General features: G+C 53.7%; 1 protein-coding gene across 1 annotated transcript in view; it reads left to right on the top strand.

Annotated features, from left to right (window-relative positions):
* ABHD17C (abhydrolase domain containing 17C, depalmitoylase) overlaps positions 1 to 9,533 on the top strand; it is a 43,203-nt gene extending 33,670 nt beyond the window's left edge. The window contains 2 exon segments of the mRNA XM_082736736.1: positions 4,426 to 4,605; positions 8,070 to 9,533. Coding sequence (XP_082592862.1) covers positions 4,426 to 4,605; positions 8,070 to 8,289 — 400 coding nt within the window. The 3' untranslated portion in view covers positions 8,290 to 9,533.
* Positions 9,534 to 15,350: the final 5,817 nt, after the last annotated feature.

Below are 15,350 nucleotides of genomic sequence, written 5' to 3'. Positions count from 1 at the left end.
ACCTAGTGGTGGAAAGGACACACCTAAAGGTCCTCCTCTGCAAAGGGGAACAGAGGCCCCTTATAAGTGCCACTGAAAATCATTGATACCTCCCCACCGGGCCCTCATTTGTTATCAGACAGTCTGGTAAAGGCAGGAGCAAGCAGTGGGAAAGCCCGGAATGTAATACTGACCAACATGAGCCCTGGATCAGCGCTCTACAGTTTGCAAAACTCGTCTAGCTCAGGAACCCTGGCACGGAGCGGAATGCTTACCGACCCTCTGCAGAAAGACCCGACAGTACCTCAACGTACTGGTGCTTTTAAACAAGTCCGTGCCTAGTAATTCAAGGAAATCTGAGACTAGAAATGAGGGCGCCTGGCTGGCTCAGTCGGCGGACTGTGGGACTCTCGGTCTTGGCGCTGTGAGTTCAAGCCCCACCTTGGGCGTAGAGAGGACTTTAAAAAAGAGAAGAAGGAAATGAAAACTCTCACTGCTTGAATGAAGGTCCGCCTCATTCCCATTTTAGTATCTTGATTTCAGGTCCCTTTTCCGTGTAGAGGTTTTTTCACAGGCACGTGATTGTGACCTTGTTTTCGTAGAGGACTTTTTACTGAACGTGGTGGCATGAGTTCTTCCCACACTGTCTTTCTGAGACATACTTTTAATGGCCTCTTGTTTCCTTATGAGGTTTATTTTTAGCAGACAATCTACCATGAGTTCCAACAGTCTTTGTGAGGGCTGTCTCCATATCTGAACTACCTCGTGAACTTTTTTTAAAAAAAGATTTTATTTATTTATTTGAGAGAAAGAGAGAGCACAAGCATGCGTGGGGCACAGGGAGGTGGAGAAGCAGGGAGCCTGACGCGGGGCTGCATCCCAGGACCCTGAGATCACGACCTGGGCTGAAGGCAGAGGCTTAATGACTGAACCTCCAGGCGCCCGTAGCCGGTGGACTTATGTTTTGGTTGCAAAATAGATTAACCAGAACAGGAATGTCTCTAAAATGTAATTGGGTGTCTGTGGTTCACTGTCTTTGTTAACACTAGGTCCTCTGCACCTTTAAGTTTTTGTCTGTAGCCCGGGATGGTTTAATCTGCATTTCCCTTTTTCCTAATGAAGCCTGCGGTCCCCTCCACCTGCGTCCCTGCCATTTGAGCTTTCTTCTTTGATCAAACGCCCATTTTGTAAAACACCATTTGTGTTTGTGTGTCTGTGTGTGTCTCTGTGTGTGCGGCTTGGTTGTCTTTTTCTCACTTTGGACGAACCCTCTAGGATTCTGGATGTGAGCCCTTGGCTGGTCCTGTGGTGTAGCAGGTGGCTTTCTCGTCCGGTGACTTGCCTTTTCACTTTCTCACGGGGTCTTGTGATGAGCAGTTCTTGACTTTAACATAATTGTGTTTTCCCTTTACGGCTGGTGTGTTTGTGTTTTACCTGGTGACATTCTCGAGCGAAGCTTGGACTGCAGAGTGCTGGTCGTGACCTTGGACGTGGGTCAGCGCGGGAAAGCTGGGATTGGTCGAGGCAGGTCCTGGCTGTGGGGTGCGGCCGGCAGGAAGCTAGGAGCCGAGCCTTTCCTCGAAGCAGCTCCAGCCCCTCTGTGAGATCTCAGTGTCCGAGGATGGACAAGGACAGACGGATTCGGGACCTGGGGAGAGGCGGCTGCCCTGCCCCGCGGACACGCCCCGGGCCGTCTTTGTCCCGTGGGGCCCCAGGGAGGCTCGTGTAGCAGGCAGGAACCTGACGGCATTGGGATGCCCATCGCTGCGTAGGTGACCCCGTGTGATCCTTGCCAGCCCGTGGACAGGGGCGCGGAGGGTGAGGCTCATGCCATGCTGACTGGGGGGGGGTGCTGAGTTTCCCACTTTCACTGTGAATTGTTTCTTCGGCCGTGGCCTTCAGTTTCAGGTTTCCTCCTCCTCTTCTCTTTGTCTTTCCTCGAAGACTCCTTTGTTCGTAACTGATGGGAAAGGAGGACCCACACTCCGGATGTGGGTTTCTTCTCTCTCTGGTGTTCTCTGACCCCCTGCACCTCCTCATCCCACGAAGTGGCCAGTGGCCGTTGTGCTTTTTGGGGGGCCATTGTGCTTTAGGAATCGGATGAAGATTGTAGAGGGAGGAGGAGGGGACCCCAGTCTTAATCCTGCTCTCCTCAAGGGTCCCTGAGCCCTGGGTTGAAAAGCCCTGCTGGAGTGGGCCTCCCCGTCCAGGAAGGAAGGCGCTCTGGTGGCTGTGGGGGAGGGAGCCGGCGTGGCTTCCCCTCAGTGGAGGGCGTTTTCCTGAGTCGCGGTCTGCTGACGCCCTACAGATGCACCTTCTGGTGTCCCTCGTCTTCCGGCCTCACTGACGGGCTCTCAGACTTAGGGATTTGGGGTCTAGGGTCCTGTGGCTCCCTGTTCCTGGCTCAGCCCTCTCTTTCAAAATCCTTTCTGCTGATCATTGTGTAATAACCTCCCCTTCCAACTGCTCCTGCCCAGACAAGGACCCCTGAGACCTTCATCTTGGGACATTCTTCCAAAGGCACAGTTGCATTGGGGGGTGCCCAGTGCCAGGGGCTGGGGCCGCACAGACTCGTCCCTTTAGAGAGAGGACGGACCAGGGTCTGCGCACCTGTGTCTGCGGGAGGACAGAGCCTCTCTGTCTTCTGTCGTTTTTTTAAATTTATTGTACTCTTCTGTTCTCTCTTCCTTGTGTGATTTTTTTTTTTTTAAGGATTTTATTTATTTGAGAGAGAGAAAGAAGAGGGGCAGAGGGAGAAGCAGGCTCCCCACTGAGCAGAGAGCCCGATGGTTCAAGGGGCTCAATGCCCAGGACCCTGAGATCAGGACCTGAGCTGAAGGCAGACGCTTAACCCACTGAGTCACCCAGGCGCCCTCCTCCCTGCCCCCACCCCCGTATGATTCTTCATAGTCCCTTGACTGTCCCCCTGTCCCCTTGGCACGCTTCTGTCATCCATCCCTCAAGCCACTGAAAGGTGACTCTTGTCAGAGCATTAACTTTGCTCCTGTCACCTTGCCCTGGGGTGCCGCCCGTGCCCCTGCTCATCTTCAGAACAAGCTTTGACCCGTAGCACGCCGGCTGCTTCCAGATGTGCCCCAGACATCAGCCCCGCAGCCCCCGACCCGCACACCCGGCTCGCACCTGCTTCTCGCTTTCCCACGCTTTCCCGTGCCGTGCTGTGTGCTCCTGACGCTGCCCGGGGAGGAAGTTCTCTTTATCTGCACGTGTTGGGGTCCCGTCTGCCCCTCGTGGTACAGCTCAGATGCCAACTCTCCATAAACACACTGTGTCCCCGCCAGAAATAGCCATTCCCTCCCTGATTCCTTTCAAGAACCCCCATTGCCCTATGTCATTGCCGGGAGCTGGACGGGGAGAAAGCTGGGCTGGGATCCCGCTGTCCCCTCCGTGACCGGCGGACAGCTGCTGTCACCCACGGCTGTTGTCGGAGCAAAGGTCACGTGGCGCCAGAAGTTGCAGGAGGTATTGACGCTGCAAAGTGCAGTTGTCGATTCCGGGCTCCGGCGTTCCCAGATGAGAGGGGATGAGTTTCCCAGGTGCTTGCACCGGTTTGCACGCCCGCAGCCTGCAGCCGCGTGACCGAGCCCCCTTCCCATGTCCTCGCTCACCCTTGACCTTGTCTGACTTCTTCACCTTTGCTGCATTCTTCCGCGTGGGCCGGGCCCCCACCCGGTGACTCCCTTCTGCTTCCCGCCCACGGCAGGGGGATCACTCCCTTCTCCCTGAAGCTGCCACCCACCGGTGGCCCTTGTCATTGCCCTTGGATTCCATGGCCAGAGCCCAGGCCTGTGCTCACAGGGGGCCGCGGGGGCGGGGGACCCGGGGAGCGGGCGGCGGGGGCCAACCGAACACCGGGAGAGAGCCGGTGGGCGACGGCTGGCGGCCCGGAGGCACCAAGTGGTTTGGCCCCACGGAGAGGCTAAAGAAAACACACTTGTCTGCAAATTAATCGTCTCTCTGCACCGTTTTCCGATAAATGCTCATACCTTTCATATTTTATTAAAACCTCACTAGAAGCGCTCTTAATAAAAATAGTACAATCTGCCAGACGAGCTTCTGCTTTTCTCTCAGAAATCCTGAAATCGGTGATTATCAGAGAAGCTCTGAAGGGGGAGGTCGGGAGAAGAGAGGACTCCGGCGCTAGGAAATGGGGTTTATGATGTACTCACTTCACGGAGTCCTGCCCCCCAACGTGACGCGTGCATCGTTTCCACGAAACGTCGTGGAGGGCAGAATCCCAGTCCCTTCGTCCCGAGACAGGCCGCTCACGTGTGTTTGTGTGACATCCACGTTTATTGTACAAGTTCGACGGTGTCGTTTTAATCCAGTAGCCGTGGGAGTTTTGTGAGTTTAAGGTGTTACGGTTTTGTCGCTCTCTGTCCTCTGTCTGTTAGCTAACGGCGCGATTTCCCCCCGATTTCTCCCCAGGTACGGTGTGAGTCCCGAGAACATCATCCTGTACGGCCAGAGCATCGGGACCGTCCCCACGGTAGACCTGGCCTCGAGGTATGAATGCGCGGCCGTCATTCTCCACTCGCCCCTGATGTCGGGCCTGCGCGTGGCTTTCCCGGACACCAGGAAAACGTACTGCTTTGATGCGTTCCCCAGGTAAGCGCCCACGTCCGCTGCAGGTACCGGGATGCCCAGTGACCCAGGGTCGGCTGCACCACGACACGTGGTGGTCAGTCTCTCCTGAGTGCGGCCCCACGGCTGGCCCCGTGCCGGGCACCTTGAGGAGGTGGCCATGGTGGTGACCCATCCACCAGCCCTAGACTTTGTCCTCTGGGCCTGGGTCCTCGGTAGAACTCTTCCGGATGGCAGGACTCCCCCGAACCAACATCCCAGGATGAGGAACTCGGCTGTACGTGTGCGATGAAAACCAACGCGCCCGTGTCTCCTGGAAGCAAGCACCGTCCCATACTTGCTCGTGCACGGATGGGCTTGTGTGGTGGGAGCCGAGAGCTCCTTGCGGAACATCTGGCGTGGCCCTCAGTGGTTCACAGGCACAACTCAGTGGTTCACATGCACAACTCAGGGGTCCACGCACGCACGTCAGGCAGCCGGCACCCTCTGCTTCAGCACCCCTTCGCTGGTCGGTGACACTGCGCAGGGAGGGGAAAGCTGAGCAGAGCTGCAGGCTTCACTAACAGGCCACCGTCCTAGTATCGGGACACACCCCCAGGAGCTCTGCCCCCCATCTCTTCCCATGGCCGCTCCGCCCATGGAGGGCACATGGAGAGGCCCCTTGGCTGGGTCTTCCCGGCCCGTCCCGGCTGTTGGCGCATCCCGTAGACGGACGGAAGGGAAGCGGGTCATCGCCCTACTCTAAACGCAAAGGCAGAGAGCCAGGGGTTCCTTGAATACCTCTGTTTGAAAATTTACTTATTTATTTACTTATTTTTTTAAAAATCCGAGTCGAGGACGCTGTTTTCCATAAAAACTGTTTGCCCCCTAAACTTTCCCCATTGTGCGTCGCTAAAGCAGGTCTGAGGTGGTCAAGGGCAGGGCCGGCTGGCTCGTGTTGCCGTTTCTGTAGGAAAACGCCCCCGCAGAAATCAAGCCAAGCCCGGTTTCGGGGTTTAGATCGAGTCCCTCGTGGCTGCCATTCTGCCCTCGCCCGAGGGCAGTGAGCGTTGCTGTGGTATATAATCAGCCGACACACCGCCTGTCCTCCTCCGGCAAAGAGAAGCCTTCTGGTAACTCCTGGGTGAACCTCGGCTCTGGGCGCCTGGTCCCCGCACGCAAGGAGCTTCAGCTCCAGGAGGAAGCGGACCTCCCTGCGAAGTCCCTTTGGGCATGGCTGGCGTGCTAAGTGGGGCGCCTGTGCCGCTTGGACGTGGCCTTGTTTGTGCCGAATGGGTAATGAGCCGCCCGGTTGTGGGGAGGGAGATGTTGAGTGTGTCTGTGGGAGGCGAGGCTGGGAGTTACCGTGGCAACAAAATGAATGGGTTGTTTCCTGACTCCTGAATTAGCATATACCTTAAAATACAGCCATGGCAACTAAATGCAACTTATTAATTACCATCAGCCAGCAACCGGCCTTTCCCCGGCTGGTCTGATCCCCCAGGCGGGGTGCTACGTGGTCCCCCCGCCTCACATGGTCTTCCCTGTGGCTGGGAGAAGGGGTCAAGTGGCAGAGTGCTCGTTTTACAGATGAGGACGCCGAGGCCGGCGGAGGCAAGTTTATTGGATGAACGTAGGGGTGTGGACACTGCCCAAAAGGCCAGCGCTCCCCCCCCAGTGCCCTGGAGCGTTAATACGGTAGCTCGCAAACCAGGAACAGTCCCCCTGACCTTCATCGTGAGCCGGACTCCGTAGCCCCGTTCTCTCACGGGGCCCCTGGCTCCCCACTGTCAGGATTGTCTCCGTCCGCGTTCCTCTCTCTGAAGGACGGGGTTTCCCGTTTCCTTTGACTATTACAGACCGGGCCGAAGGGGTCCGGATTGCACCGGGTTTGTAGCTTCTTATCGTTTCCCTCCGTGGCATTTAGTCAGATGCCGGCCTCGGGCCGTCGAGATTCTCCTCGCAGGCCCAGCCGCGGGAGGCCAGCCCCAGGCCGTCCTGGCAGGAAGTACTTTCTGACAGAGTATAATTGGGCTCCCGCGTTCTCAGAAGTCGTCTCGCGAACGTCAAACAGGAGAACGGGTTTCTGAACACGACTAGTAATTGGGGATGTTTCATCGCCTCCCCCGCCCCTCAGTCTTGGCGAACCCCGCAGCCGGTCAGGTTTTGCCACTCCCCGGGATGCCCCAACATGCTGGGTGGCGTCACAAGTTGCTGATAGAGGTTCTGTGACCATTGTCCGGAGGTCTTGGGCTGGGATCCTCATGCAAGGTCGCTGTTACCAGCACGGACTCCAGTGCCCCCCTCGGCTACCCAGAGCCGGGTGTCCTGTCCCCTGCTGGCCCTGGCAGATCCAGGGAGGTCTCATATGTGGAGCACAGAGCCCCGGTCTGTGGAAGATGTTTCCTCGTGTTAGTCGTGCCCGAAAGAGGCAGGGTCCCCGCGGATGGTGGCGGCCAGTGGCCCTGTGTAGTTTTGGCTGGAATCAGACGCAGAAAGAGAAGCCACAGGTGGGGGCTTCGGTGCAAGGACAGCCGGCCAGGTCCGCCGCTCTTCGCCGTCTGCAGGTTAGAAGGCGGTGTCTCCCCCCGACCCCGCCACCCCCGCCCCGTGGAGAAGTGGCCAGCACGCCCTGCCAACAAGGCTTAAGCCTCGGAGTCCTCTTGGGGAATGTTTCCAGAGCCGGCAGCACATTCTTCTGGAGACCCTCAAATATTCGTCCTTTAGGATAGAGTCCGTTCTTATAAACAACCCGAGATCCCTTGGATGCCAACCTTGGCACTGCACTGTTTCCGAGCGAAGCAGCGCCGTTTTTACAGAGAAAACAAGGCATTAGCGTTTATGAGACGGGGTTTGTGAGGATCTTTGGAGGCGACGCTGAGGGGATCTCGCCAAGAAGACCTCAGAGTGGGTGGCCGAGGGTGGGGCGTCCAGGCTCTCCGAAGAGCCTCCCGCTGCGTCGGACATGTCAGCTTCCGGCCTGTTCATTATTTTTAAGAGTCCTCTCTCACAAATGTGAATCTCTCAGAAAGATTAGTTCCTGGACCGTTGGTCTGGTGGCTTTAGTTCTGTTTTTAATAACAGTTTGAACGAGCACACGGTACCCCAACGCCGCGTGGTGTTCCTGTCTGGATCCTGGAACAGGACAAAGGTGTCTGTGGGAAAACTACCAAAATCCAGGCCGCGTGCGGGGCTCCGCTCACAGCGGTGCCCTCACCTTGGTTTTTCTGTTTTGACAGACGTGTCCCGGCAACGTGCGGTGTTCGCCTTACAGGGGTATGGGCTGGGGGCCTAGGGGAGCTCTGTTAACCTTTGCACCGTTTCTGGAAAGCCAAAATTATCCTCAAAATGAAAACGTTATTTGGGGAAAAAGAAAAAAGAATGAATCACTAAAAAAACCAGGGGAAAAAGGCCCGGTGTTACTGTCAGGTACATCGGAGGGGACATGCGCTGTCCGTGGGCGTCACTAACGGAGTCCTCTCTCTCCCTGCCCCTGCTCTGTTTTGCAGCATTGACAAGATCTCTAAAGTCACCTCACCTGTGCTGGTCATTCATGGTACAGAGGACGAGGTCATCGATTTCTCCCACGGCCTGGCCATGTATGAGCGCTGTCCCCGCGCCGTGGAACCCCTGTGGGTGGAGGGAGCCGGGCACAACGACATAGAGCTTTACGCACAATACCTAGAAAGACTAAAACAGTTCATATCCCACGAACTGCCGAATTCCTGAAGGAGACGCCGCGGTCTTACCTCACTTACTGTGAACACGCGAGTCCTCTGTTTTGCACATGCTCGAACTGGAAAGCAGCTGTGGCCTGACCAGCGGGAGGAGGTCCCCGCCTCTCGGGTTCCCGGTCACAGACCCGAGCAAGCCCCCTGTCTTCTGTCCCTCAAGGTCGTTCCACGCCTCACAGCGTGCGGCGCCCAACGGTGGTGACAGCCAGCGTCCCTGCCTGGCGGGAATGGAGATGAGAGCTAGACGCAGGTGCGGTCGGTTTGCCCCTTGCTGTGTAGACGATGCTCGCCTCCATTGCCCAGCCATACCCACGGGTGACCGTCCATTCCCGCAGGACTCAGCCTCTCTCCGTGTTCTCAGTACTTGATACACACTCTCTTTCAGCCTCCGGATTCATGGGCTCGCTCCCCTGTGGAGCCGTGAACTGTGTAACCGGAACACTAGGGCGGCGAAAATTCTTTTGTTAAGTTCCGTGATCCATGCCGATCTCCCCCACCCCAACCCCAACCCCCCCAAAATCAACAGAAGGGTAATGGGCTGAAATTGTCGTGAACAGCTTCATCAACTGGAACCAATACAAATACGACTGGGATATTCTTAAAAGGAAACTGGGGTTTTTTTAAGTGTAAATTTATTACTAGTCAACAGAGTTTTAATATTTTGATTGTCTGGTTGGTGTAGCGAGGAGCCTAGCCGACTTTCCTTCCGTGAAGTCCTCCTTGTGGGCTTTTTTAAAGTACTGTACATATTTGCAATCCGATTGTGCATAAATTCTTATGGTACTTTTCTTTCGTCAGGCTACAATAATGAACTGCGGATCCCTCCTTTGTAATGTAAATGATTGAATACATTTTGTTAATATGTTTTTATTCCTATGTTTTGCTATTCAGAAAAATTTTATAACATTTCCAAGACAAAAAAAAAATGACGAGTTTATGCTTTGAAGAATTTATGTAATGAAAATTTCACTAAATGGATCTTTTTCGTTTAAGAGTTCTTTGGGTTTTGACACTGGAGTTGCTCCGAGGAACCATTGCTACACTACTCATCTTGGGCGGGGGTCTGGGGTTGGGGGTTCTTTGGTTTGATTTGAATTTTTCTTTTCAAATTTAAAAGCCTTAAATGTACTGTAAGCCTCAGACTGTTGTACAGCTGGTTTGCGGTGGATTGCAAGTTTGTGGGCTGTTCTTCGGTGTGGCGCAGCGGTCGGTCATGGAATAAAGGATGCATGGACCAGAGCACGGGGCCTACTCCTGTCATCTTTCCCTCCATTGCTCCGTCTGGGCAAGTCGCACATGAGAAAATGCTTCACGTGGGTTGAAGAAGAAACCCTTGGGGCTTACAGACTGTTCTGCCTCGCTCAAGAGGTACACCTTTGTTCTATGAGAAACCCGAGGTTATGTTTGGGAGAAGCCAGGGAGGCAGAGGAGGAGGAAGGGAGGGAAGGAGAAAAAGTTTTAAGAGGGGTGCTCGGGTGGCTCAGTTGGTTAAGCATCTGCCTTTGGCTCAGGTCATGATTCAGGGTCCTAGGATGGAGTCCCGCATCAGGCTCCCTGCTCTATGGGAAGCCTGCTTCTCCCTTTCCCACTTCCCTTGCCTGTGTTCCCTCTCTTGCTGTCTCCCTATCTGTGCCAAATACTTAAGTAAGATAAAATAAAAAAGAAGACCTGATGTAATGAGAGCTATACCATGTTTATGGATAGGCAGCTCATTTTTAATCCTTCCAGAAAAGAGCTGCAGGGTTCGTAGGATCCCAGTACAAATCTCAACAGAATTCTTCATGGAGCCTGATACAGTGAGCCTCAAGTTTACATGGGAGAACAGAGGGCCAAGAATAGCCAGAGCACTTGAAAATGACAGAGAAACATGTTTTACCAGCAAGAGACAGTTGCAGGTAAGAAACGTGAAGACTGCGAAGCCTCATTCCCTCAGGATTCTGGAGTCTAGAAAGCCTTCCCCAGGCTCCTGCTTCAGCTCAGGGCTGCCCCAGTATGCGCTGCTTCAGTTTTCTGTATTTGCTGACATTGTTGGTATCATTATTGCTCAAAACCACAGCGGAATGAGTTTACAGATTTGATTCATTCGTGGTAAAAAACATAGCCTAAGCTAGTGACACACTGCAGGGAACGTTATCAACCACATGACAGATAGTGTAGACACGTGTGTAATGGTCAACGGACGAGGGAGTCTATCAGCACAGGACACAAAGAGACGTCGTAAGGGGTGTTGTCTGGGATAATTGCATGTATTTCAGAAATCAAATAATCAAATGAATATATCCACCCCAACCCCCACCCCATTAAGAGTCATTATTTAATGGAATGCCGTGTTAAGTTGCAAAGTTGGCATCCGTATTTATTTGTGGAGATTATCGCCCGTAATCACTCCTCGATTTTTACTGGCTAAATGGATTTGAGTAGCCAAATGCCATTTGAAGTTGTAAGTCGGTATAACCACGCGAAGGCGAGAACACAGATGGGTGGTCAAGGTGTGGATAAACAGGTGCTTTAAAAATATGCCGTCGGTGGGGCGCCTGGGTGGCTCAGTGGGTTAAAGCCTCTGCCTTTGCCTCAGGTTGTCATCCCAGGGTCCTGGGATCGAGCCCCGCATCGGGCTCTCTGCTCAGTGGGGAGCCTGCGTACCCCCTTCCACCCCCTGCCTCTCTGCCTACTTGTGATCTCTGTCAAATAAATGAATAAAATATTAAAAAACAAATGTATGGGGCGCCTCTCAGTGGGTTAAGCCGCTGCCTTCGGCTCAGGTCATGATCTCAGGGTCCTGGGATCGAGTCCCGCATCGGGCTCTCTGCTCAGAGGGGAGCCTGCTTCTCTCTCTCTCTCTCTCTCTGCCAGCCTCTCTGCCTACCTGTGAGCTCTCTCTGTCAAATAAATAAATAAAATCTTTAAAAAAAATTAAAAATAACTTAAAATAAATAAATAAATAAATAAATAAATAAATAAATAAAAAACAAATGTATGCCGTCAACCCACCAAATTAGCCACAAACATTCTGAAGTATACTTTGTACCGAGAGTCTAATCTAACCATTCAGCTGCTAGGAATTGATCTTTAGGAGATAATGCAGAGGATGAGATGGGTTTGGAGGGATAATTGCAGCGACTGTGTCAGAGGGAAACCCGCCACCATTCTCGGTGTCCAGCACCCGTGGTTTGGCTGTCCTTAATTCAAGCCGTGCATCACTGAGTCCCCATTATCAAGGATGCGCATGGCGCTGGTGGTGACCAGTTTTATCATACACAGCACATCCTGACCGCACGTGGACTGGTTCCCAAGTCCTTCGGGCGGTGTGGTTCCTCCCTTCACCCCTACCCCTCTGGATGTTCACACCTGGGCAGAGAGCTGGAGATGCACACAGGTCTGCAGATGTCCATCTCTGCTGGGATTTAGGTGTATCTCAGTGGGTCAAGGTCCTTCGCGGCTGTCATGGGTCCCGGAACCCCGTTGGGCAGCATGCTCTCACTCCTGAGAGAATCCTGCTTTGACCGGAGAGGACAGCCATCCCGGGTCATCTCATCCCCTCACGTGTAAGACTTATAAAGCCAACAGCGGGAATTCCTATGAAGAGCACACCCCACGCCGTCCGGCTCCTGTGTTACCTCTTCCCTGAGGCCTCGTCCACCAGGGTTTCCACAGAGAAGACAGCTGTTCTATGGGAGCTGGCCCAGCTAGGTATGTTTCATGGCAGAGGGCCCGGGCATGGCCGTGCAGCAAAGAGCCCTGTCCCTAGTCCTCACCAACTGCAGAGGGGGATGTAGGTAACAAGCAGTCTACCCTTTTACCCAGTTTGCAGTGTGCAGCCCAGTAGCATGAAGCTTACTGCACTGTGCAGACATCACTCCCGTTCGTCTCCGGGACTTCTCCATCATCCCCTACTGAAACCCTGTCCCTCCAGATGCTAGCTCCCCATCCCCCTCCCCCAGACCTGGCAGCCCCCGTTCCTCTTCCTGTCTCCTTGAATTCAACTACCGTAGGTCCCTCACAAAGAAGCAATCAAATCATACACAAGGACCAGAGTATGTGTCCTTTGGTGCCTAGCTAAACTCCCCTCCCATGAGGTCCTCAAGGTTGATCTGTGCGGAAACATTTTATCCCTTTTCAAGGCTGAATCGCGTTTGCAGGCATATATGCTACATTGTTTCATTCATCCCCTCATCTGGTGATGGACGCTTGGGTGGTGTGTTCCCTTTGGCTAGAGTGAACAGTGCTGCTGGGAGCGCGGGGGGGACAAGTGTCTGTTGGAGACCCTGCTTCCACTCCTTTCAGGCAAGCACCAGAAGGGGGATTGCATGACCTCGAGGTAACTTTGATATTTGGAGGAAACACCATACTCGCTCTACAGTTCTGTTAGCAGGAATCTTGGGGTCTGTGACCCTTTTGAAACTGCAGGGCATACTCTGGAAGTCTTAACTTGTGTGCGTTTTTCGGGGGAGAGGAAGGTGCACAGTTTCAACAGCCTCTCCAAAGTCCAGGGATTCGGAAAGTTGAAAACCCCTGAGCTACGCAGTAGCCACAGGTTCTTTTAAAACCAGGGTTTTCAACTCCTGAGAACTGAGCGTGGGTTTGGGAGAGATGAAGGAGCTTGGATTTATCTGCAGGCGGGCCCCAGTGGGGCGTGGGTTGGGGGAGCTCTCTCTCTCTGCGGGGTTGGGGGTCCTGGCAGGCGCCAGCTGGAGCCGAAGCCTTCGCAGGCCCAGACAGCAGGGTGATCTCTGGGAAGAGCCCTGGGCACGGAGTCCGGGTGCCATGGCAACTGCGTGACCCGGGATGACAACTCACACGCAGGTAAATCACAGGCACTGAACCTGCCGTCACACCTCCCACCCAGTCTCCCACTCAGGGAGGATCGGGTGAGCTTCTGGGGGTAGAAATGCTTGGCAGGAGGTAAAGGGCACTTTGACCCGCTCGTTAGAGGCAGAGCCAGGGTCTGGGTTTAGAACACAACAGAGCACACTTGCTGAGCTCCGGGTGGAGACAGTCCGTCTAGCCTGCCCATGCCCTCACCGCACGGCAGCTTAATCAGTATCCTCTGCTCGGTGATTTTCCATGTGGCTGGCCCTGGCTTGCTCCCTCCCCGCGCTGGCTGGCTCTGTCTTTAGGGATCGCAGAGGAACTTCTGGCAAAGATGCCCTCTTAAAACATTTTAAAAACTTTATCCCAAACAGTGGATAAAACATATTTTCTTTTCTTTCTTTCTCTCTCTCTTTCTTTCTTTTTCTTTTTTCCTTCTCTTTATTTCTTGCTTTCTTTTTAAGATTTTATGTATTTGAGAGAGAGAGCACAAGCAGAGAAGCAGCAGCAGAGGGAGAAGCAGATTCCTCGCTGAGCAGCGACCTCCTATGCGGGACTCGATCCTGCGACCCTGGGATCTTGATCTGAGCTGATTAACTGACTGAGTCACACAGGTGTCCCAAAACATTTTCACAATTTAAGGTGCGGGACAATGAAAACCTGTATTACTCTTGAACCTAAGAGGTAGACTGTTAGCAGGGTCGTAGAAAACCACTCTCCCCTCCAATCACACGGCCTTTCCTCCTGCACCTGTAGCCGAACCACAGTCCCAAGCTTCCTGTTGGTCATTCCAGGCATTCCTTTGGAGTGGGAATGTGTGTGTGTGTGTGTGTGTGTGTGTGTGTGTGTGTGTGTGTTTGTGTGTACGATCTGGGATTGGGGATATTTAGGTTCTCTTTCAGATTTTGCTATTAAACATTTTGGGGGGTGCCTGGGTGGCTCAGTCAGTTAAGCGTCTGCCTTTGGCTCAGGTCATGTTCTCAGGATCCTGGGATCGAGCCCTGCATTGGGCTCCCTGCTCAGCAGGGAGCCTGCTTCTCCCTCTCCCTCTGCTGCTCCCCCTGCCTGTGCTGTTCTCCCCACCCAAAACCAAAAACCCACATATTTTTGCACTTCTTGTGATAGGAGAGATTTCCGGTTGCAGCTTCTTAGCCGTGGTTGCACGTTGGCATTAGCTGGGAGGCTCGTTAAAGGGACCTCTGTGCCCTATGTGGGGCTTGAATGCATGGTCCCGAGATCAAGCCAGGAGCCCCCGGGAGAGGCTGAGTTTTGCAATGCTGATGCAGGGGTGCCACCCCCCAGAGATTCCAATCTAACTGGTCTGGGGGGCAGCCTGGGCACTTGCCAGTGGGCAAGTCCCTGAAGGTTTCGACTCAGTCGGTCCGTGGTGGGCCCCGGGGTGTGTGCTTCTGAGACACTCTCGGTGATGCGGACCCGTGGCTCCAGTGGGACCTCGCTGAGTCAGCAGGGGTTGGCTGTTCAGCTTTCCACGTAATGCCACGTCACTTCCAGAGTTGGAGCCTCAGCCTCCCTCCTGCCAGCATTGGGCACAAGCCCCAGCCCCCCAGCCCCCACTCGACATCCTGGGGCTTTGTGAATTTTTGCCTTAACAGTGGATGTGAGATGTTAATCCCGGATTACTCATGAGCAGAGGGGACTTTTCAGAAACATATGGACCCTCTGTAGGTTCTCCATTGTGAAATGTCTCCCCGTGACGCTCGCCCGTTTTTCTGACAGATTTTTATCTTTTCCTTCTTCGCGGGATTGTTACATATCCTGTAACTGATCCTTTACTTAACTCGAATGTTGCAAATACAGCCTCTCTGTATGTTCCTTGCCTTTTTATTCTCTCCATGACCCCCTTTGTGGGACTGATGGTCTCAATTTTACTTAGGTAAGCCCTAAGGGACACTGTTTTTTTCTTTATTACCCCCTTGATAAGTAGACTCAGAGTACATAAGAACACATTTTTCTCAAAACCACAGGAAGAAATTGATAAATGCATAACGCCAGCATCTGTGTGTCCCGTTCTGTGCCCAGACGTCATAGACTGTGCCCCAACCTTGTGAGGCTACGCTCCAGCAGCTGGGGCAGCAGGTAATAATAAATAAATGTGTAGTTTGCCAAAGAGTACTAGGGGGTGGGGAGAAAAGTCCAGCTGGTGGTGAGCCTGCCGTCCGGCCTGAACGAAACCCCACCTCCAGCCATTCTAAGCCTGTCAGACGTGAGCAGACTTTGTATTCCTGG

Source organism: Mustela nivalis (genome assembly GCF_964662115.1).
Source record: "Mustela nivalis genome assembly, chromosome: 6".
NCBI lineage: Eukaryota > Metazoa > Chordata > Mammalia > Carnivora > Mustelidae > Mustela > Mustela nivalis.
Note: the sequence above shows the minus strand (reverse complement) of the source record. Positions and strands in the feature narration are given on the sequence as shown.